Source organism: Polypterus senegalus, chromosome 9 (assembly GCF_016835505.1).
Source record: "Polypterus senegalus isolate Bchr_013 chromosome 9, ASM1683550v1, whole genome shotgun sequence".
Taxonomy (NCBI): Eukaryota; Metazoa; Chordata; class Cladistia; order Polypteriformes; family Polypteridae; genus Polypterus; species Polypterus senegalus.
In genome coordinates this window covers 33037419-33062356 of record NC_053162.1, presented here as the reverse complement: position 1 = coordinate 33062356, position 24938 = coordinate 33037419, and the positions used below count along the sequence as shown (strand labels likewise).

General features: G+C 38.5%; 1 protein-coding gene across 2 annotated transcripts in view; it reads left to right on the top strand.

Moving 5' to 3' along the window:
* Positions 1-1558: 1558 nt before the first annotated feature.
* Positions 1559-24938, top strand: part of brd7 (bromodomain containing 7) — a 38733-nt gene continuing 15353 nt past the window's right edge. For both annotated transcript variants that reach the window (XM_039762875.1, XM_039762874.1), the window contains exons 1-2: positions 1559-1675; positions 17717-17940. In XM_039762875.1, coding sequence (XP_039618809.1) covers positions 1618-1675; positions 17717-17940 — 282 coding nt within the window. In that variant the 5' untranslated portion in view covers positions 1559-1617. The remainder of the gene's footprint in view (positions 1676-17716; positions 17941-24938) is intronic.

Below are 24938 nucleotides of genomic sequence, written 5' to 3'. Positions count from 1 at the left end.
GGCGGAGTGGGCATCCTGCTCCTATGTGTGTACAGTGCCAGTTTGTACAGAGAGTACAGAGAGCGTGAGTGACAGACCCAGATAGAGGATGTACAAGTAGGCTTTAGAGAGAATCTATTACACACCCAAGGAGCCTGGCAGTACAACCCAGACACACCATGGGCATCCTGTTACATCACCCACCTTCCAAAACCATAACTTTTATAAAGTAGAAGATACCAAAATGTCTTAAAAACAATAACTTTCAGATAGGATGTGTAAGAAGGTTTTAGAGAGAATCTATTACACGCCCAAGGAGCCTGGCAGTGCAGCCCAAATACACTATGAGCATCCTGTTACCTCGCCCACCTTCCAAACCATACCATTTATAAAGTAAATCATAAAGTAGAAGATACCAAAACAATAACTTAAAAACAATAACTTTATTGAATGATTCAAGGGCACCCACAGTTTGCATCCTTTACCTGATGATCCTACCCAACCCATCTGTTATAAAATGATACATAAAGGAGAGAAAAATGATACCAAGGTGGATTAAAACAACAAGTTTTATTGAAGCAAAATTCCAAACATAGCAAATAAGATGCGGTCTTCGCTTTCCGAGTTACACACTGTGTGCGATACATTAAAATTGTTTAAAAAGTTATAAATAAAAGCAGGAGAAACAGCAGTAAAATATTCACACAAGCTTGTTTGTATACAGATTAGCAACTCATTTGAAAAGAAACGAAATCACAAGAATTGTATACTAGTATGAGAACACAATCAAATTGCAAACCGGGTCCAAACACATCAGTGAGCTGGTAATACCCCTAAATAAAGTGTTTAAGCCAGCACATGTTTTATATGCTTGTACTTCACTAAATTATGCAAGCCTATTTTCTCTGTTTGGAACAGAGCCGACCACAAAAAGCTGGTCTTCACAGGCTGAATCACTTGTGCGTAAGCATCAATGGGTATCTCTCCCTGCTCAAACTCCACTATAACATCATCCACATCATTCTTGATAGCTTTAAGAAAACAAAGGAGATCATACATTTTTAGCAAAGCACAGCACACAAGACATAAGTCTATCCTTTCTAGCCCTTTGGAGCATAAATAAGCTACGTCTATATGCAATAATTGGTTTAGTGAACCAAATATGGCAGAGGAGTAGCTTCAGTGACAGACTTTTGTCACTGTCCTGCTCCACTGACAGACTGAGGAGATCGTTCCTCCCCCACACTATGCGACTCTTCAATTCCACCCGGGGGAGTAAATGCGAACATTAATTTTATTTTAATTTTTTTTCATTTTTATTACTATTTAATTTAATATTGTTTCTTTGTATCAGTATACTGCTGCTGGATTATGTGAATTTCCCCTTGGGATTAATAAAGTATCTATCTATCTATCTATCTATCTATATTACAAATGTGTCCATCTGGTATGCATTTGTTCCATTGACATTCAGTACATTTTCGCCCTAAATGTTAAACAGACCTAACTGTAGAAACAAGTCTGGCTATGGCGACCTCCCGCCTCCGCGTGCCGCTGTCTGTTCAGCATGTGCAGGCGCGCCTGCCAGTCCCGAGTCTCAACAAAGGAATTACGAAGCGGCCTCTGTGAGAATCGGACATGGGGAAGAAACATAAGAAACACAAGGGTGACAAACACGGCTTCGAGGGAAAAACTGGTAAGACTGGGCGTGTTCAGCACACGATCGTGCGAGGGGCGACCTGTATGAGCATATGTGATAACACAGAGGGGCACGGTAAAACAAGCAAGGCACCTGCTGTGTTTGTGAGACACGGGCCGATAATCATAAACGGGGTGCCACCTTAAATTTAGTTCACAAAAAATGATATTGTCAGTAAAGTGGGTCGATGCCTTAGGTGTCCGCAACACCCCGTATTTCTTTCATCGATAAGATGATCTGTTTACAAACCTCAGCCATTCATTCGTTCCTTTCTTGTTTCTTAACCGGTACGGCAAACTGGAAGCATTTCAACAGTAACTTAGACAATTTCCAGTTGCAGATTGCATTTTGCAGTTGTCAGCCGTCGCATATTTTTTACGTCAGATTGTGGAATCGTATACAAGAACGATTAGGTGGACAACACGCGAATATTTTGTTAACATTTGCGTAGTGATCATGGAAGACTTGGCTTTCGTAAACGTCAGTGAGTAAATTCAATCCCACATTTAGACTGGTAGTCCTATTGGTGGCATCAACGTGTAGTTACCAATGAAAGGAAGTTTAAATCACAAAAAGCTTCCAGTTCATTCCCTGAGACCGACTGGTCGTGTAACCCAGAACAACACGTGTGCTTTAACTGTAAAAAAAGAAATGTAAACGTGTGTCTATAATTATAAAATAATGGGAATGGCCAAGGAAAGGGTGTCTGCTGGTTCGTTTTAACATAGCACCATTCATAGAATGCATGATCACAGTGGTTTAGAGTAATAGCTTTAGACACACACATACTGAATAATATAAAGTGCGGCAATGGATTTCACTCTACATGTTTTAACAGTAAGTACTCTAAATATGAGGTGATACAAAAATATCTTTTTAGAAAGGCAGGTGGAAAAAATGGAGAGGTTATAGTTGTACAGAATAAAATGATAATGTTAGGGGAAAATGTCAGAGCTGATGTGCTAAGTTGGTGTATGGTTAAGTGGTGGCCTCAAAACAGATAAAAGATTGGGACCATTAAATACCCACGTCAGGAAAAGATACTCCTTTTGCACCATTAAGAATTCAGTGTTTTTTTAACTTTTCTTGGAATAGCTAATCTCTTGGTCATATCATTATTTCTTACTTCTTTTTATGTAACAGATGGGTTTGTTATAAGTGAGAATGTAGTAACAAAGGCATTGTCGATAACACTGAAAAGCCTCTCCATGTATCATGTAATTTTAATTTTGTTGGCTTTTTTTTAAAGTTTCATGCCATTTCTGATCTGTTGGTCCTGTGTGCTAGTGCTTGGAGAAGCTTTTTACTGTAGTAAGACTCGTAATATTCTGTGCATTATTCTGTCCATTGCTTTTGATTTAACCCTAAAATCTGTCACTGCAACCTTGGCCAATGCATCCCAGCACATAGAACTGTTTATGTGCACATCTGTGCTCAGTTGCACGATGTCTGTTTTACTTTAACATCTAGTTTCTGGAATATGGAGAGAAGAACACACAAGGTATCTGAACAAGGAATCGGAACTGAGCGTGCCAGCATTATAACACCTGTGTGTGTGTGTATGTATCTTTTATATATTATGGCAAGCGGCTGGGGGTGGCACACAGCCGGGATGCCTGGAAGGACCAGAGGAGGGATTATGCCTCCTCCAGACCACAAGGGGGCGACCGCCCTGGTGGCTTTGGGGACCACGGGAACTGAGTTTGGAAGCTCAGCCCTATAGGGGCCCGTGGTCACCGCCTGGGGGCGCCACAATGCCTGGAGAGTCCGGGTCCTCAGCACTTTCGCCACACCGGGAGTGCCGGCGGAGGTTAATCAGGAGGCACCTGGAGCACATCCGGGTGATTATAAAAGGAGCCGTCTCCCTCCATTCGTTGGCTTGAGTCAAGAGCGGAGAAGGATGGAGCTCAGGAGGAGAGGAAAGGAGGCGGCCTGAAGAGAAGACATAGGCATCATTTTGGTAGAGGCCTAGACTTTGGGGGAGTTTGGGGTTGTGTGCAGTTCACTGTAAATAGAATGTACAATAAACGTGTGTTGGTGTTTGAACCATCAGTGTCTGTGTCCGGGCCAACCTCCACAATAAATATATATATATATATATATATATATATATATATATATATATATATATATATATATAAATAGTGAAAGACCACCCGGACACTGAGCCAGCCAGAAGTCCAAACATACACATTTACTTTCTTCTCCTGCACACAACACCAAACAGTGCCCAACCCAACAACAATATTGCTCACAGTCCTTCTCTTTCCTTTTTCCTTTTCTTTCCTTCTCTTCTACCACCTCCACTCCTCTCTCGTGAGCTCTATTCACTGCCACCCAACTCCAGCTCCCTGAATGGAGTGAGGCGGCCCATTTTATAATGCACCCGGAGGTGCTCCCTGATGATCTCCCTGCAGCACTTCCTGGTGTGGCGAAAGTGCTGCGGGTGTACCTGCTTCCTGGTTCGACAGCACTTCCTGGTGAGAATTGAATTTCCAAATTTGTTTTGGTCTCTAGCGTTAAAAAAAAAAAAAATCAACAGTGGTTCAACATTTGATGGAATTCTGAAGCCAGATGCATACCCTATAAACCATAAATACTAGAAACTCATAATTTACATATTTTAGTGTACCAGTTACAGGTGTCAGACTTTTTAATCACCCTTTATATTATCACATATCCTAATACATTTAACTACTAAATATCCTGATAATTCAATAGTGGTCAAGTATGTACCCTCTGAGTTAATCAATGATTTAATGAAAGCCTGTTGCTTAAACTTTGATGGAGTGCAGAAAAAATAATCAAATTTAACATAAGTGTTGTAATGGTTGATGGTGGAGTACCTGTGAGAGCTACAAAGTGGAGGGTCTCTTTTCTGTATTTATTTACTGTTGCAGACCAGTTAAAATTAACTTGCTTATTTACTTTATCTTCTCCCTTTACACCTTATGATGTTCAGGTAGATAAAGTAAAGGTAAAACAGAGAAGCCCATAGTGAAAAACAGGCAGCTCCCAATGTTTCGGACCTCAGGCCTACAGACAGACGGAGAGAGAGAGAATCCCTTCAGATTGCACTTGGTCTCCCACTGATGGATATGTCCTGTTCATTTTCTATCAGAAATAACAGTGTAGCAGAATAAAATTGCAGCCAATAGTTCCACTTCATATCTAGGAGGATTGTTCCTGATTCTGTTAGGAAATGAAGCAGTAAACCAAGTTTACCGACCATGCTTTCTCCCTTCCCTGGCAGTAACACACTGGTCTTGCCTATTAACATGGGATACTAATGGAAGTGAGTGAAGTAGCAACTTCCTTGTGTTTAGTAATCTGAGCCTTATACGTGTAGACCACAGGACTCTACGTGTACTGAGTGACAGCCATATATTTGATGACACAGGAAAGTAAGTCACGCAAACAGCTAACGTGGACTGATTTACTGCTGTTATTTACCAACTAGAGTTAAGTTCAGCATGAACACTGTCCGCAGGCAGTCAATTTTTCAGTGGATTCATGTCCCGGCCCAGTTATTGTCAGTGTGTATATTTCTCCAGGTACATTAGTTTCCTTGTGCATCCCAAAGATAATGCGGTTTAAAGGATAAGTGTAGAATTTTTCAAGTCGAAGTTATTTCTTCACAAATATGGTATATATGCATTTTCCACATGAAATTGTGCTCTAAAGTTAAGTGCTTTCTACAAATTCAAAAAGGAAGACGAAGTGCTGAGCTATTGCACACAGCTGGTCTTCTTTTAAAATGGCAGAATGTAATAATATCAGTGTATTTTGTTCAAACTATTTCACAATGTGTGTGTTATCACAAGAAGTGCCTCATACACTACAGTCTAAAGCACTCAGTGCAGTCAAGATATTTATATTTTTTTTTAATTTATAGAAGACGATTAACTTTAGAACACGATTTCATGTGACAAATGCATATATTGTATAGCATATTTGTGAAGAAATAACTGACTAGTAAAATACCAAACTTACCCTTTTAAGTAGATTTTTATTCTGACCATTCTGATGATTAAATCAAAGTTCCCCCAATTAGAACACACATTCCCAAACTTAAGTTGGAGGTGAATTATCGAAGGCAGCAGATTTATATTGGATGAAAGAAGTTTCACAAAATAGATGACTGAATGCACACAATCACTGCCTATTCGCTTGAGGTTCACCTACTACACAGCATTTACCAGCTTCAATGTTGGTACAAATCGATACTTTGGAAAGTACAAAATGTTAATCACACAGTGCTCAAAGCCTTTAAAATCGTTTTTAGCCTGAATTAAACCCCTTTAGTTTTATTTGTCCATATGATTTGGAACCTGAATTTGACAGATTTGTAAAAGGGAAACCATGAAAGTGACTGGGAACCATCAAGCTTTAAAAAAAAAAATCATTGACCCACTTCTACTAGAAATGTACCCAGCTTTCTTTGCAATTTTTAAAGAAGTGCTCAGTAAGCAAATAAGACCATCCAGTTGTTTTAATGCCACAAGGAAGCTTTTGAATGCCTTGTGCTTGACAGCATTTGCATCATCTTTGCCACCAGAGTGGGGTTCCTTTTTTAAATGAAAGTCTGTTCCCCTAGACTTTGTTTTGATTAATAAATAAAATTCATATAAAACAGGTTTTTGGGGGGGTTTCGTAAGTGAGACAGTCAGCATTTTTCACAAACTTAAATCTTAGAAATGCCTATAATATTGGCAGTTATTAAGGTGGGAGATGATTTCAAAATAGCAGTAGTGCCTTGCGAGTACTTGGGCATGGCCAGAGGTCTAGCTGTGCTCTGTGGTACTTACAGTATTTGTTAAGCCCTTTCAATTATTATTTTTTTTGTCATTTATTTCATTCTGCATATTATCAAGCAATGACGGTAAAAGAGTGATTAGTGTAATCATGTCCACAAAATGCCTTTGTGCTTTAATGAATACTTAATGGTATTAAGCTGTTCTTCAGAAGAGGTACAAGCTGAAACAGCACTGGTATTGCTGCGTGCCTTTTGGTGGCAAGTCAAAAGCAGAAGAGGTGTGCCTTGTAAAAGGGGTATAAAAATGGGTTTGTAGGCTTGGATCTTGTAGCACAGCTGGCACCACCCACCAGTAGACCTAAGCACATGTAAAACACTTTCACAATGCTGTCTGCCTCCATGTAGTAATGTGTATAATTTAGTTGTCGTGTATGAGTGACTGTGAACATATTTTCTTTGCAAAGCATGTAGAATGTTCATGTCTAGTGTCTGGTGTATCAGTTGATTAACTATTGACTGTTATGAGTTTTGAACAGTTCTTTAATATATTTTAATACAATTTACCCTTGCTAATATTTTCTCCTCCTGTTAAAAATTGTTCTTCCGCATATTCAGTAGCAAACAAAAAATGAACATAATGCAGCTGCCAGCTCTGGACACGTGTCCAAAATAAAAGCACACTGCTATCACATAACTTCCCTTTAGATGTAATCACTTGTTATTACAGCGCCCATGTGAAGGTTGGTAAACTGCATCAACAAAAACTTTTTTTTTTTTTTTGTTAAATTCTCATTCAGTCCTTCACAAGGCAAGCCACTCATTTAACTCGTAGCTATCTTGGGCATCAGAGAATTCATCATTTCATCATGTACTGAAGACAAACAGGCAGACTGCTTTATCAGTTCTTTAATTTCCTGCCTGCTTTTGGATAGATATGTGTATCTCATTTACACTGATGGAAGGTTGCAGTATAGTTTTATGTATTTATTTTTATATACACTGTTAGAAAAAGTATTTAGCTTTTGCTCTGCAAGATGCACACATAAGATAAAAAGTTTTCCGAGATAAGAGGTTTGCATATGTTTAGTATATTTTTTTAAAAAATTGAAGTATAATGTGTTTCTTATACAGCTGTAATTGCTGTGCTGGTATCAGCAGCATGTGAAAACTGAAGCCCAGATAATGATCATGTCAAGGATTTGCAGTGATGGCTGTCGTACAACACCCATGTTCTAATTCTGTACGTGTAAAGAAGGCTTTCATACTATTGTACAATTGCTTTTACCATCTGGTATTTCTTTCGACTCTCTTCTTTAAACACATAAACCCAGATAAGTCTAAGTGGTTATATTTAATGAGCTTACACCCGTGCTTCTATCTGCATGTCCAGCTCAGACTTGTGCAGAACTAGCGCAAATCCGGATATCTTTGAGTCATCATCACATACTTGGGTTTCATGGTGAGCTTACAATGGTCGGAAAAAAATAACACTTTAAAACAAGCATTACGTGTACAGTATTCACAAGTGAGACTTTCCAGCACATTTTCCTTACTGCCTGAATAATATTTTTAGTGCTTGGTAGGAAAAAAGTAGAAAAGTTTTGATGTTTCCTTTTTAGCAAATATGTCTTGTTTCTGCCTCGTGCTGATGCTGCCAGGAGAGACTCCGACTCCCTCTACCCTTAAAACTCGATTAGGTGGGTTTAGTAAATAATGACTGGACAGGCTATAGGTCTTTAATAGAGATTTACAACTTCTGCTATTGTAACAGTTTTCAAATCACCATTCTTTAATTAGCTACTGAAAAAGCAGCCAAATAACATTTTTTCCCCATTTTCACACCTATTTCTGGACATTCTGCATAGTCACAAAAGTAATCCATCCATCATTCCACAGTGTGTTACTTCATGGAAATATATTAACTGAAAAGTTATCCAGAACGTATTTAAGACTTTCACGACTTCTACAAATGTTTAAGGACATTGTCATATTGAGAGAGAGGAACAACTAAAAGAATGAACATTATTGAAATTTATAGGCAAACATTCATTCCATTTTGGTTTTATGCCAAAACAACACCCAAAGCAATAATGCAGTAAAATTTATTGTACTACTTTAGATATTTAAGTAGTTAAAGGTTGTTTCATAATATCATGTTGGTGAATCTCTCAATGATAAAAGCAATATCCTCTGCAGAGTGCATATGTAAACATGACACATTTTTTTTAAACGAATTGGAAAAACAAACAATGACTAATGCATATTTTGAGGGTCCAGTATTTTCCTTTATTCTTCATTTCCCCGACTCTTCCTTTCTCCAAGGTGACCACAGTAGAGGCGTATATCTCTTTTCTGTTCACATTCTGCATTCAGTCATCTTCTTCATGTCCTTTTCTGCCATATCCACCTCTGCTTTTTGGTCTCTCTCTTCTTTCTCCTGGCAACTCCATCTCTAATACTGATCTTAGTACCTGGTTTTCCTCTTGTCTCCATATGTATCCACCCCACTGAAGTCTTCTCTCAATCATCTTCTACCCTTTCACTTTTTTTCTGCTTGATCTGTTTTGATTGTTGCTCTCCAGATCCATCGCAAGATTTTCATCTCTTGAACTCCCAAGTGTTCCTCAAGCCTCTGCACTATGCAGCATTGCTGGTCTCACAACCATTTTGTATTTTTTCTTTTTATCTTGTGTCATGCAGTATTCTGCTATACCTTCTCTTAATTTTTCCATTCTGTTCCAATATTATGTCTAATTTAAGAGTAGCCTTCTGTGTCTTTTTGAATCATTGATCCCAGGTAGTAAAAACACTCAACTTCTTCTGGTTCTTCTGCTGCCAGCTTCAATTGTGATAAAACTTAATGACAGTTCCACAATTGAATGAATGCTTTGACTTTTCTAATCTACCAGGAATGTTTTACTAGCTGTCATTGGCGCACCTCACTAAGGAATAAAATTCATTTAGAGAAGCTTTAAAAAAGTGCTATAAAATTTAAAAGCTGAGTTTCCACTGTCAGAAACATCATTAGATAAAGGAAGTTAAGGAGAATTATTGACGTCAAGGCAAGGTCAAAGAACAGCACATGAGCTGCTCACACATGCAAACCAGAACCCACATATCACTACAGATTACCTTTAGATAAGTTAGCCAACACTGGGGAGGTGGTGGTGGTGGTCTACAGTACAGCGTTGCTTAAGAGTTATCAAAGAAAAACTCTTCTTACAATCTCATGACAAAAGTCAGTGTTAATTATTCAGAGCAGTACAAGGTCAAACCAGAATGTTTTTGAAAAAAAGTGCTGCTTAAAAAAATAAATAAATAAAACTCAAAGTTTGTGGCCACAACAATAAAAGATACATGTGCGTGATGAATTTCAATAAAAAAACACTTTTCCGGGTTTGAAGAAGAAGGTTGGCTCTGGTAGAATATGTGAAAGCCACTTGAAAAGGAAACACTGTGCAGGTGAAAGCTTAATGTATTCAACCAAAAATTAACGATGCCTCAGAGTTGGTAAAGAAAACCTGAGAAGATGATGTATTTTTCAGGCTAGCGACAACCCAAAAAGTGCTTCAAAATCAAGTATGAAATAAATGGAGGAATGAAACATTATGAAGTTGGAAGGGCCTTCATATTTGAATATAATTTAGAAGCTACTGGAATATCTCAAACATTTAGTACATTCATGAAAGTGATATTTCTATAGTGGAAGAGTTCTGCAAAAAAGAATTGGGAAATCCTAAAGCAAGAACAGAAATACAATTAACTGTCTCCGTAAAACCTGTGGAAGCTGTCATCTCCGCTTAAAAAAAAAAAAGTACTGACTAACTGGGTGCTCAAACCTTTGCACATGTCACATTCACTACGTATTTTTGATCAATCCCTTTGGCAATTACATTGTAATTATGCATCACAAGAGGACTGCTACAGCATGTTGACATAATCGATTATTTAAATTTGTCAATTGGTGCATTATATGTCGACGCATAGCATTTTTACCATCTTTCGGGAGTCCAGCATGGCAGGACCTACTTCACCTGCAGGACTATGGCGTTATTTCAGTGCCACTATTCTGAGCACACGTAAAAAATATTGAGCGCACGTAAAAAAAGATTGCAAGTGCAAGTGTTGCATTTTGAAGAAATTTATTTTGGCGTACAAAAGCTGAATTTGAGTGAACAAAATTCATTGCTGCGTGCAAAAAAATGTATTTCAGTGTTTGCGCTTATCCATATACACACACACAATAGCACCCCTCTCGCTCAGTTTTTCATTTAAGCTTGCTGCAATGTGTTGCTAGCGCTCACAACATTCTCTGCTGCGAGCGCTCAACTATCTGTACACCGTTATAAGTGTGCCACAAAACCAACCAATCACAGACTTGGTTTCAAAAATTCTGATTGGCTCTTACGGTCTCCAATCAGCTCGCTAGCTGCTGCATTCCGGAAACAGTCCGAAATGTAGCTAAATCCAGCTAAACTCAATTAAACCCCAATTTTAAAATAAAATAATTAAAGATATTATCCGCAAATTGGGGTTTAATTGAGTTTAGCTGATTTAGCTACATTTCGACTGTTTCCGAATGCAGCAGCTAATAAGCTGATTGGAGACCGTAAGAGCAAATCAGAATTTTTGAAACCAAGTCTGTGATTGGTTGGTTTTGTGGCACACTTATAACGGTGTACAGAGAGTTGAGCGCTTGCAGCAGAGAATGTTGTGAGCGCAAGCAACACATTGCGAGCAAGCGCAAATGAAAAACTGAGCGAGAGGGGTGCTATTGTGTGTGTGTATATGGATAAGCGCAAACACTGAAATACATTTTTTGCACGCAGCAATGAATTTTGTTCACTCAAATTCAGATTTTGTACGCTCAAAATAAATTTCTCCTCAAAATGCAACACTTGCACTTGCAATATTTTTTTACGTGCGCTCAGAATAGTGGCACTGAAATAACGCCATACAGGACCTTCATGTAAGAGACTGCGGACATTTAAAGTAATGTAGTAATTTAAGTAAAAGCCAAATAATATTGTGTTCTGTACTCTGTAAATGTGAAATGTTGAATCATAGCAGCACCACAGCTATGCAGGAACATTAAGCATTCCAGAATTTTCCATGAAGACAGTGCCGTAAGTTCTAATTACTTTTTGTTAGTTCTGTCTGGAAAATTGCTTCATTCCTACAGTTATTCTCCTGAGCACTGGACTTCATAAAGGACCCCTTACCTCAGCAACAATGTAGTAGTAGGCTGAGTAACAAGACCCCCTATCCCCATCCCCAATGAACCTTATAATTATCAAAAAAAAAAAAAGATTCAAAATGTGACAGAAATAGCAAATAAGCAGCAGCGTAACATATTGTTAGCTAGTGATTATCGTGAGCTTTATGAAATGTTACTTTACTCTCACTTTATATTAGTTAGGTTTTTTCCCCCCCAAGTTTTTTTTATACAATCTGAAGTGTTACTTGAATTGATAAGTTATGTTCAAGTGTTAGTTGAACTGATCTTTGCACTAATGTTGGACTGCTAAACAGATTATATGTTTGTGTGCTACTGAAATCTGATTCAAACAAATCCATCCCCCTGTTAACTTCATCTTGTGTTTTTGCACTTAATGTTGTAACTCTCTGCAGATCTGATTCAAACTGCACTACTTTTGTTATCAAACCTTTTATTCTGGAACTGAAATTATTTTGATTTTGAGTTTGCATTCCTTTTTGCATCTTATTACACAATACAGTGTTGATATTCTAATAAGTTTTTCATGTTTGCTTTTTGGTATTAATTAGATTTTTAATGGAATAATCCAAAATTATAACTGTTGATCGACATGTTTTGTTATGTTCTACAGCTCTATTCTGTGCCGTTTACTATCCCATAATATACAGACCATCTCATAATATGTAGGTAAACCCATTGGCTGTGCATTGAAAATAACAGGTGTCTAGCTATTCCCATATGCACAGTCTTTGCATAGAAGCCATAGCTCAGTCACAAACTGTTCAAACGATTCAGCAGGTGCCTGCGTCTTTTCATTAAATTTGTAGCACGAATATTGGGTTTGCTTTTGGCATTACGTAAGCCTCAAAACAGTCATAACATGATTGCAATTCCTTACTGCCGTCTTTGGATAATGCCCATGTAGATGTCCCGGCCTTTGTCATCATTCCACAGCAGCAAGTAACTACACTTTTTTGCTTTTCCCCTTTCATTTTGAAGTGGGCTCATGAACATTAGCTATACATGCCATTTGAATATTTTGCCACAAGTCTGGCAAATTGACAGAATCTGAGTCCATTTGAGGTGAAGGAACTCCGGCGACATCCATAATTGATTATATTAAAGTATGTAGTTTTTCACTCTTGACACCATGTTATGTGTTCTATCGTTTTATTCTATTAAAAGATCTCAGAATCACAGGATGACTTGTCACATGTGTCAGTTACTTCCTTCATCTTTATCCCATAATATACATACAGTCCCATAATATGCAGTTAATCCCATCAACCTTACCTTTAAAGTAACAGATGTCTTTGTAGATGCTACAAGTTACTTATTAGATTAGTCGTCTAATTGATAAAAAATAGTCGTTGGGTCCAGGTCTACATACCAGTGTGTACTGTGCTGAGATTGTGTTAATGTTTATTTCAGTTTGACAATGATTGTAACATACTGTTCAGCAGATGTTTAACTTCAGATGTATGTTGGACTGGCAGAGACCTGGGGCCTCATGTATAACGCCGTGCATAGAACTCGCACTATAACATGGTGTAAGCACAAAAGCCGAAATGTGCTTGCGCACAGAAAAATCCAGATGCAGGAATCTGTGCGTACTCCAATTTCCACGTTCTTCCGCTACATAAATCCCGATCAGCGTGAAAAGTAATGCTCGTGCACGCGCTTTATGTAACGTCCCAACTCCTCCCAGAATTACGCCTCTTTGAATATGCAAATGAATATAAATCGCCCTTAAGCTCAACCTTATGGGAAAAGCACGGGGGAAAATATAAGAATTTCAGCGAATACCAAGTGGAGGCAAATGAAAAACATACTATTTGTTCAAATAAACCGTGGTATAATCAACAAAAGGAAGCTGATCGAGTGACATAGCGTGTTGGAGAAACTTGAAAGCTAACGTTCACAAAATCGCACAGTGCCGGAAATAAAAAAGAAGTCGCATATCAAAGTCGCCATGAAAAGGGGAGTTGTAGCCCACCATCTGAGTGTCATATGAAAGCTTATTAGGGTACAGAGAAAAAAAAGGCACACAGTGAGGAAAAAGCACGAAATGTCAACTTCAATCTTGAAATTTCCACTTTAATCATGTAGTTTATTTTGTCATTAAAGTAGAACATCATAAACTTCATCTTAAAATCATTTAATTAACCAGTTTCTCAAATCACATCGTAATTAAAGTAGCACGTTAAATGCTTTGTTTTGTATTTGATCTTCTACTCGTATGTGCTCTGTGTGTGTGAATCACTACTTGCTTCTTAAACCGGCTCTCTTCCTCCAACTGCTCTCTGAATAACTAAAATACTGAGATGTATATGTGATATCATTTTCATGATGATAGGAGTTAAAGCACGTTATTAAACATGAGTTTCACGGCGCAGTGATTGTGTACAACCTTCGATGAAATTATTTATTGCAGCAGTACTCGGGGGCGGCTCTAGGCTTGTGGTGGCACTGGGCAGAGGAAGAATCGGTGGCTCCTTCGCCCGCCCGTCAGTAAGGTAGCTTATACACGGTGGATGGCCACATCCGTTGCAGACACTGCATAGCCGCCTCGTGCTCATGACACAAGCATTTAACTTTTGCCGAAATTTGTCGCTGTGTTTTTAGCTGTGTTGTTATTTGCTCTTTCTGTTTTATATTCAATATATATTGGCGTAGCCGCCACTGCAGTCCTTGCTTTTCTTTCCCCAAATACCCAATCAGAATTGGGGAGCACCGATTCTTCAAAACGTTTTAGGAACATTGAAATATCTTCGTGGTACATGTTTAATTATTCTATCCTTCACGACACTCCCAGTGAAGAATATAGATTATTTAAATGAAGTTAGTTTTATCTGTATAATATAATAAACATATTTTGCTGCATTTCACCTTAAAAATGATATCGTCATCATATGTAAATACGCGCTTTATAAAGTGGCTCAGGTTGTGCGATATTATAACTGTAGTGCAAGTTTACAGTGGGGTGATTGTACTTATAAGAACAAACAGTTCAACAAGGAGCAATTGATTGAGTGCATTTATAGTTCTTGGGATGAAACTGTTTCTGAACCGCAAGGTCCGTACAGGAAAGGCTTTGAAACGTTTTGCCGTGGCTGAGACAGCGTGTGCTTGAAGCTGTATACCGATAATTCTCTTTCTGATCATCTGCTGCTGTGATTCACACTCGGATACAGTGATATAAATACTCCGAGTGGTGCAGTGAGAGTAATATGGAAAAAGATGATCCACTGTGGCAACTCCTAACGGGAGCAGCTGAAAGAAGAAGGTGCAGTTAGAGTAACAACGCTAAAGCAGTTATGGTATTTGGAATGCTATGGCTATTCCCTGGACCATTATATTGTTACAAGTTAATTACAATCAGGTGCGTTACACTAATAAACAATATGCGGTTAGTTTCAGTGTATTTATAAAGCCGCGTCAGGAAAATAATGAGTAATCACACAAGAACAGTAGCACTGCTGTGTGCCGCCAGTCTGCAAAACCGAGCAGAGAACTTACATAAGACAAGGTATGAGGTACCGTGGAAAAGTGCGAGGCTTTACGGCAAGTGTAGGTTTTATACATCGCGATTTGAATGTGGAAAAGTTCTTACGCAACATTTCTGTGCGTACGCACCGTTTATACATGAGGCCCCTGATGGTTTGTTGTACTCTTCTGTTGTATTTATATGTTCTTTTAAATTCTGTTTACCATGATACTTTAAGTAGAATGTGCATACATGCTTTTGTACCAGCTGCTGCATTTCTAATGTTGCTCTTGTCCAACCTGAAGTAGGAATAGCTGGTATTTATTATTTAGAGTATACAGTTGTGCTTGAAGGTTTGTGAACCCTTTAGAATTTTCTATATTTCTGCATAAATATAACCTAAAACATCATTAGATTTTCACTCAAGTCCTAAAAGTAGATAAAGAGAAACCAGTTAAACAAATGAGACAAAAATATTATACTTGGTCATTTATTTATTGAGAAAAATTATCGAATATTACATATTTGTGAGTGGCAAAAGTATATGAACCTCTAGGATTAGCAGTTAGTTTGAAGGTAAAATTAGAGTCAGGTGTTTTCAACCAATGGGATGACAATCAGGTGTGAGTGGGCACCCTGTGTCATTTAAAGAACAGGATCTATCAAAGTCTGCTCTTCACAACACGTTTGTGGAAGTGTATCATGGCACAAACAAAAGAGATTTCTGAGGACCTCAGAAAAAGAGTTGTTGATGCTCATCAGGGTGGAAAAGGTTATAAAACCATCTCTAAAGAGTTTGGACTCCACCAATCCACAGTCAGACAGATTGTGTACAAATGGAGGAAATTCAAGACCATTGTGACCCTCCCCAGGAGTGGTTGACCAAAAAAAAAATCACTCCAAGAGCAAGGCATGTAATAGTTGGCGAGGTCACAAAGGACCCCAGGGTAATTTCTAAGCAACTGAAGGCCTCTCTCACATTGGCTAATGTTCATGTTCATGAGTCCACCATCAGGAGAACACTGAACAACAGTGGTGTGCATGGCAGGGTTGCAAGGAGAAAGCCACTGCTCTCCAAAAAAAAACATTGCTGCTCGTCTGCAGTTTGCTAAAGATCACGTGGACAAACCAGAAGGCTATTGGAAGAATGTTTTGTGGACGGATGAGACCAAAATAGAACTTTTTGGTTTAAATGAAAAGCGTTATGTTTGGAGAAATGAAAACACTGCATTCCAGCATAAGAACCTGATCCCATCTGTGAAACATGGTGGTGGTAGTATCATGGTTTGGGCCTGTTTTGCTGCATCTGGGCCAGGACGGCTTGCCTTCATTGATGGAACAATGAATTCTGAATTATATCAGAGAATTCTAAAGGAAAATGTCAGGACATCTGTCCATGAACTGAATCTCAAGAGAAGGTGGGTCTTGCAGCAAGACAACAGCCCTAAGCACACAAGTCGTCCTACCAAAGAATAGTTAAAGAAGAATAAAGTTAATGTTTTGGAATGACCAAGTCAAAGTCCTGACCTTAATCCAATCGAAATGTTGTGGAAGGACCTGAAGCAAGCAGTTAATGTGAGGAAACCCACCAACATCCCAGAGTTGATGCTGTTCTGTATGGAGGAATGGGCTAAAATTCCTCGAAGCCGGTGTGCAGGAATGATCAAAAGTTACCAGAAGCGTTTAGTTGCAGTTATTGCTGCAAAGGGGGGTCACACCAGATACTGAAAGCAAAGGTTCACATACTTTTGCCACTCACAAATATGTAATATTTGATCATTTCCTTAATAAATAAATGACCAAGTATAATATTTTTGTCTCATTTGTTTAATTGGTTTCTCTTTGTCTACTTTTAGGACTTGAGTGAAAATCTGATGTTGTTTTAGGTCATATTTATGCAGTAATAAAGAAAATTCTAAAGGGTTCACAAATTTTCAAGCACAACTGTACATGGTAGTATGAAGGAGTAGTGTTCATGTGAAAGATGTGAACTGCTTTATGGATGAAAAATTCATGTGGTTGATGGTAACAACCAAATGTGGCAAATTTGTTTCATATCAGTGGATTCATGACAGGAAAGAGTGGAGAAGAACATTCCAGAGGGCTCCCAGACTAAGTCATGTTTTAATTAATAGAACAAGTATGGTGGAGGACCTCAGATGTTAGCGCCACACATAACAGTGTACACATCCCAGTTATTACCCTGGACAATGCTTTGGTCATTGTTTGAGCTCTTTTCCAGAGCCAAACTGACGGATATATATATATATATGTGCTAATGTTTTGCCCTATTCAGAGTGTCCTACACATTCTCTTGTCCTGGATCTGTTGTAAGTTGCCAAATGGACATAAGGTTATATTGCAGTAAATGCTTCTTGTTATCATACCCACATCTAAGTAGTTACTACTATAGGCTACAGTAAAAAAAATGTGAACAATTAAATATTGTGAATAAAACAAACATGGCTGGAGCAGAAAATGTCCCTATGAGTGATTCTTTGCTTCCTTCCATATTCCTTATTGATCCGATTGTCTTTCCAGACTAAATTAGAATGTATTTTGTTTCTGTTTGAACAGAGTATGTGGAGAAGCCTTTGAAACTGGTTCTCAAAGTGGGAGGCAATGAAGTGACTGAACTGTCCACAGGGAGTTCTGGGCATGATTCTGGTACTTTTGAAACCTTTGAAGACAAGTCTGATCATGAAAAGCATAAGGACAAGAAAAAAAAAAAGAAGAAGAAAGGAGAAAAGGAGAAGCACAGCCCTGAACCAGAAGTAGTGGAGGAGAAAAAGAAAAAGAAGGTATGTCTTCATCACATGCAGTACTTCGGAACTTTCAGCAGTCTTTAATGCCATAGAACAGTACATCGCTTTGATATGAATGAGAGATTTCAGCTTTTAATTTTTAATAAATTTACAAACCTTTTTTAAAATGTTTTCACTTTGCCATTATGGGTTATTGAGTGTAGATTGATAGGCAACAATGACATTTATATGAAATCTACAACACAATAAAACTATGCAGAAAGTGAAGGAGGCTGAATAGTTTCTGAATACTAGAAAATCTAAAATCTGAAAATCCAAGGCTAAATGACGACTCCATTTTGTAGGGTGATTTTGTAGTAGCATTGATGTAAGGGAGATTCACTCGAAAGAGGTCCCGAATATTCTGTTGTAACTCCCGTTAGAATGAAGCAGTCTGAATCAAAAAAATACGCTGTATACCTTGACGTATTTGTAATCGATTGCTTGCAATGCTGGAAGTGGGTTCTGTCAGACACATTTTGAAGATGCGCTCCATGTTCCTGAATGTATTGGCAAGCATCTCTTTTGCGGGATTGGGGGGCTGAGGAATGGATGGTAACAGCAATTTTACATGGGTGTTTTCTTTCAAATCTTCAACAGTGCGAGGTTTGTGCCGATAGACTTTTCTTTTGAGCATACCCCAAAAGAAGTAGTCTGGTGGTGACAGATTTGGTGACCGTGATGGCCAAAGCCCCTTTCAAATTACCCTGTTGCCGAAGAAGGACTCAATTTCTGCCATGCTCCTCGCCGATGTGTGACATGTTGCTGGAAGTAACCTTACGTTAACTCACGATCGTCCAGTTGATTTTGAGATTGCTTAAATTAAATGATGACCTAATAGGTTTGCACCATTAAGATGCGAGTGACTGAGTGAATGGGGTACAGACAACAAGCACCCCTGAAGTTGCAAACGGAGTTTAAATGTCTGAGAGTGCCGACCTCATCACTCTGACGCAGGGGCATCCCGGCTTGTTCGAAGCTCCATATACTGAGGAGGACATTGTTTTGTTCAGATTGCATCATCCTAGCGAGAATTATTTTGGAATATTTGGGGCCTCATTCGAGTAAATCTCCCTGTACTAGTATCACTCAGTGTTGAAGTGGCAATGCCATATAAGTGCTATTGACTTTCTCTGCAAAAAGAGTGAGCTGTACTAAAATGTTTTGCAAAGGCTGAGGTTAAGGAGAACTGCAGTATTGTGAGTAACTGTTTAGGAGGAAGACAGACATGCTTCATTTCACTATATTTGCCCTGTTTTTCATGTGGTTGTATTGTCTTTTATTTGATGTTGTCTAACCTTTATACTTTTTTCTTAAGTAAGCTGTCCCATTTGTTAAGGAAACCAATATTTCATATTTGTGCCTACAGTATCAGACTGAGCCTTGTTTCAATGTAATCTTGATCTGATTATATTTGTGTTGATTGTATGCACTATATTTATTGTATAGACAGCTTAGTGTTACTGAAATGCCTGCACTTCTGTGAAATGCTACAAAGATCTCATAATATTATGTCTGTTTTTTGCAAAGAAATTGAATGCATTAACCAATTTGATTTTTTAAACTTTCATTTTAAACAGCAATTGGTCAGCTCCCATTATACAGGGTTCTCACGATCATGGAAATCCTGGAAAGGTTATGGAAAATGATCAAACGACCACTAAATTTTGGAAAAGATATATTTTTTTTAATATACAGAAAGTAAGATTTATGTCATGCAATTTTGTAAATTAGTAAAATCTTTAAAGGACAGTTTCGGTAATTAATGTTATGAGATCTCACAACAAATGTGTAGTGAGCCATAACACATGCCATAATTATGGATAAATGTGTGTTTGGCAATGCTCCGCTTAACAAACTCCCAGAAGATTTTGGGTGAGGCTGCAATAGCAAGTCACTCAAAGGGTAAAAAAACGTTGACAATAAGAAGGCTACAAGAAGAATGATTTGAACTGACACCTTTTTCAGGTGGTTAATGCAATTCCCTTACACAGTGAAGTAGCCAGGCAAACAAAACCATCTGAGTCCAACACTGATTTACTGTCTGCTGAAGTTTTGTGGGAGGTGTAAGTAATTGATTCACACTATTCTTACAAATCCTGCACCAGTCTTTTAAAACTGTTTAAAACAATGTTCACCAACAGTGATATTGCAGTAAATTTTTAGTTTGTAGTGAAACAAAATGTGCATATTTCAATACATTCAGTATTGCTGCTTATGGTAATACATTGTCAGAATCGTGTCTCGGTAAGCTGGGTATGCCCTTTATTTTGACGAGACCCTTAATCACCCCTTGCAGCTCAACACATGGATATACATGTGAGGATTTGGAATGGCAGACAAGTGAAAATAGGGACATAGGTCTGGATTTTATGCAGCATGCAACTGCTAGGGATATTATGGAAAGATAGAAATTGCACCGTACTAAAACAGAGATTGGGCTAAAAAATATTGTCCAATTATCCATAGATGGGCCCAGTATTAACTGGAAAGCGTTTGACTTGTTACAATCAGAGGTTTTGCACGATGTGAACAAGACATTGATTAACGCAAGATCAAGTGGATTTCACATTTTCCGTAATGCATTTCATGATAAATGTAGATCAAGTGAATGGGAGCGGGAGCTGGACCTGTACTGGCTATTCAAAGACAGTCCTGCGCCCAGAGAGAGCTTTCTAAAAATCTCAGGTTACAACCTGTTTATGTTGGATATAAAATGTGGTCTTATGAAAAGAGCATTAATGCTTTGGCCTCCTATGTCATGAATAATATTGCTATTCATTAATTCATGTGGTGCTACCATAATAATATTTGAACTCAAATATTGATTTTAAGCAGTATTTCTTTTATAGTTGCTGGACCAAAAATGTCAGTGAATATATTTGTTATGTGCACACGGTGTGATAAATCTGGTAGCCCCTGAAGATAATTTAATTCTTTATTATAAGCCCTTTACTGAAATCCCCACATCTGGCACAAATAAAATTCTGATCTTAGATTTACTGAGATTACATGACAGGCAATTTAAGCATGAGTAAAGTATTACCAATAAATATTTGAATTATGGGTGAAATCAATTTATTCATACAGTATGTGATGAAATTCACTGTTAAATACATTTATAAGAAAAAAAGAAGCTGGAGTCAATTGCTTGCGTGCAACTTTTATGTGTGACCTATCTATTAGGCTCGTGGCATGTTTTATTAAGGAAAAGACACTGAAAGAAGCGACTTCAGCATTGAAGGTCCTCCATATCCCTTTTCAGGAAACCAGTGAGGATAAGGATGCTACAATGGTGGATGCAGGATTTGAGGCAGAGAAGGTCCTCAGTCAAAGTAAGGCTGATAAGACAGACAGACTGTTGTAATAGAATGTAAACATTTTCTGATTTTCCATGCTTCTTAAAAAGGCACCAATAAACTATATGATTTTCAGGAATTTCCAGTGTCTTGACCCAAGAGCAGTGGTCTCAAACAAGGAACTGAGTGCTCTGAAAATAAATTGTGCCCTGCACACTCTTTGTCACAGCAAATCAAGTGAATGACTCTGTGTGTGATGATGTGCTGAGGGAGAGAGGAGAGGAGAGGTTGGGAGCATGCGCTGATTACAGCAAGTTGTCGCTTCCACCACACGGCAAAGCACCTTGAGATCTGAGTGCAGCCATGCAACGGATGACACCTCAGCACCACACTGAACAGTGTGAGTTTTTTTTATAGTGGCTGGATTGCCAATCCTGTGCTGAAGGAGTTGAATACATTTTAAGATTTGCTGTGAGCAAAAAAGTACCATTTGTACCATGATGCAACAGAAAAGGACAGGGAATTCGCTTAATCGGACTTCCAATACAACTCGGCGTCCTGCCACATGCAAAAGTTCACTGAAGACACTGCTATCGTGGTCTGCATCAGGAGTGGGCAGGAGGAGGAGTACAGGAACCTAATCAAGGACTTTGTTAAATGGTGTGACTCAAACCACTTACACCTGAACACCAGCAAAACCAAGGAGCTGGTGGTGAATTTTAGGAGGCCCAGGCCCCTCATGGACCCCGTGATCATCAGAGGTGACTGCGTGCAGAGGGTACAGACCTATAAATGCCTGGGAGTGCAGCTGGATGATAAACTGGACTGGACTGCCAATACTGATGCTCTGTTCAAGAGAGGACAGAGCCGACTATACTTACTTTGAAGGCTGGCATCCTTCAACATCTGCAATAAGATGCTGCAGATGTTCTATCAGACGGTTGTGCCGAGCACCCTCTTCTACGCGGTGGTGTGCTGGGGAGGCAGCATAAAGAAGAGGGACACCTCACACCTGGACAAACTGGCGAGGAAGGCAGGCTCTATTGTAGGCACGGAGCTGGACAGTTTGACATCCGTGGCAGAGCGACGGGCACTGAGCAGGCTCCTGTCAATCAAGGAGAATCCACTGCATCCACTGAACAGGATCATCTCCAGGCAGAGGAGTAGCTTCAGTGACAGACTGCTGTCACCGTCCTGCTCCACTGACAGACTGAGGAGATCGTTCCTCCCCCACACTATGCGATTCTTCAATTCCACCCGGGGGGTATACGTTAATATTATGCAAAGTTATTGACTGTTATACCTGCCTCGGACTCTCCACCTTGTATTTTTTAACTTGCACTGCTTCTTTTATTGCTCTTTAATTAATATTGCTTTTATCAGTATGCTGCTGCTGGAGTATGTGAATTTCCCTTTGGGATTAATAAAGTATCTATCTATCTATCTATCCATCCATCCACACACACAACCACACTCACCAGCCACTTTATTAGGTACACCTTGCTAGTACAGAGTTGGACCTTTCATATCTATTTATCTAATGAGGAGGAGACTCATGGATGAGGTTGACAAGTTGGGGGTCAAAAAAGAGAGCCCAAGTGGAGGGTGATGCAAAAGCACTTGAGTATGCAGCAGATGATTATGCTGTCAAAGCAGAAACTGCAAGCAAACTGACTTTAACTGCACAATCACACCATCTGTCACACTGCAAAAGACAAACGGGCAGATTTGATGGACATCAGCAAGCATATTGTGGAGAGATAAAGTTAAATAAAGCTCCACTTACCATGTTCAGTTTTTCAGGATGCCACTTTTACAGAAAACGGTTTGCATGTGTGAAGAGAAGCATTTCATTAATGAGGAAAGTCATGTTACAAATGAGCTACCTGCTTTGGCCAACCATTCAGAAATGTTGCTGATTTTTGTAGGAGTTAACAAATCGATGAGATTAAAGAGTAATGCCACACAGAAGTGTATTTCTAATAAAAGTTTTAACTCTGTAAAGTCTATGGGAACTATAGGCCATTTTATTTATTATTTAGATTTTTATTGTTTTCTTCAAAGTTTAATAAATTGTACGTTTGAACCAATCACTATTCAAGTTTTAGTCAGTACTTCTGAACTATTGCACACTTGTAAGAATTAATAATCAAATCATTGTCAGGGGCTTAAAGATCTTATTAATTTAGTAACATTATTCTACATCCCACAAACCTGTCACATCTGTATGATTGTTGTGGCAGTTGTAAGGGCAAATGTATTCACAAAAGTACAAAAATTAACTCTTGCTAATGGAAAGGTTTTGGAATTTTGCTGATAAAAAGGGTGGAAACTCTAATTATAGTCAGGTGATTGATAATAAAAGCTGGTTTGAAGGAGTGACTGAAAATAATTAAAGCTCTATTACTGATTATAATATATGTATTTATATAGTACATTTAATACAATAGATGCTTTACAGTATACAGTGTAAAAACTGATACTATTTAAATACGCATCTGAAATTATATATAACCAGAAACGGCGAACTGCATGATAACGTGCAGTGAATACACTTGACTTGAGCATTCCTAGTTCTTATCCTCTTCCTCTGTACATTTATCATTCATTTGCTCAGAGGTTGATGCACTTGCTGCTTCCTGAGCAGCTCTTCTTTTCTCCACCCTTGCGGCCCGCTGCTTCTCTTCATTTGTCGGCATCTTTTCATGTTAAAACTGATTAAGTCAGTGTTTGTGTTGTAATTACTTAGTATGTTTTCCTTAATTTTTCACTTAAGCTGGCACTTAAGAATGATTTAAGACATGAAGAGGTAGGGGAAGTGACAGCGAAGGTGGTAGGAATGAGAACGGCGCCCTACACGTGCCACACGGTCACACTGCTGGACGCTGCCAAGAGTTGATTCTACAATAAAACAGTTTGTGAGCTACATGTGATTTAAAATCCTGGACAGACAAACGGACAGCCATGGTAGCGTATTATATAAGATGATGATAAAAATAACTAGAAAACAAACATCCATAAAAGTTATAATCACTACCAATTAATCCTATAAATATAATTTATAAGAGTCATTGGTTAATTATTTTATAATATCTCTGGCCAGATGGCAATGAAAGACACCAAAACACACACTGCAAGAGACCAGATCCTGGAGAAAATAAACCTCTTGAGGCCCAAAACAGTCCAAGAAAACAAAGAATTGCTGATTTAGACCAATTAGCTCCTATGGGAAATCCTATATTATGACATCTATTGTAAAATCATGAAGGTCTGAAAGAAAAAATGTCACCTTTTCAAAATTTTTGACATTTCAAATTACATACTGCATCTTTTGAACTCTGATGTTCAGTTTCAGATGCTAAGCCCTGCAAAAGCAGTGATGTCCCAGAAGACTGGTGTGTTTAAAAAAAGCAAGGTAAATGAGACTTCATCTTTTTCCCCTCCCTGCTGCTCATCCTGCCTCCTAAAGCAATGCTATGATTGAACACTTCAGAATCCCTGTCTCTCAGAACGCACACATTCCCCCTGATAACAGTAAACTGTAGAGATGCTGAAATGTCAATATTGTGGCTACTTTTTCAGACCACACAGGGAGCTCTCACTAAACCATAATGAAATCTTCTGGCTGTTCACATTTGTTGATTACTACTAACTCCTAACAATCATTTTAATGAATGGTTAGCCTAAAATACCAAA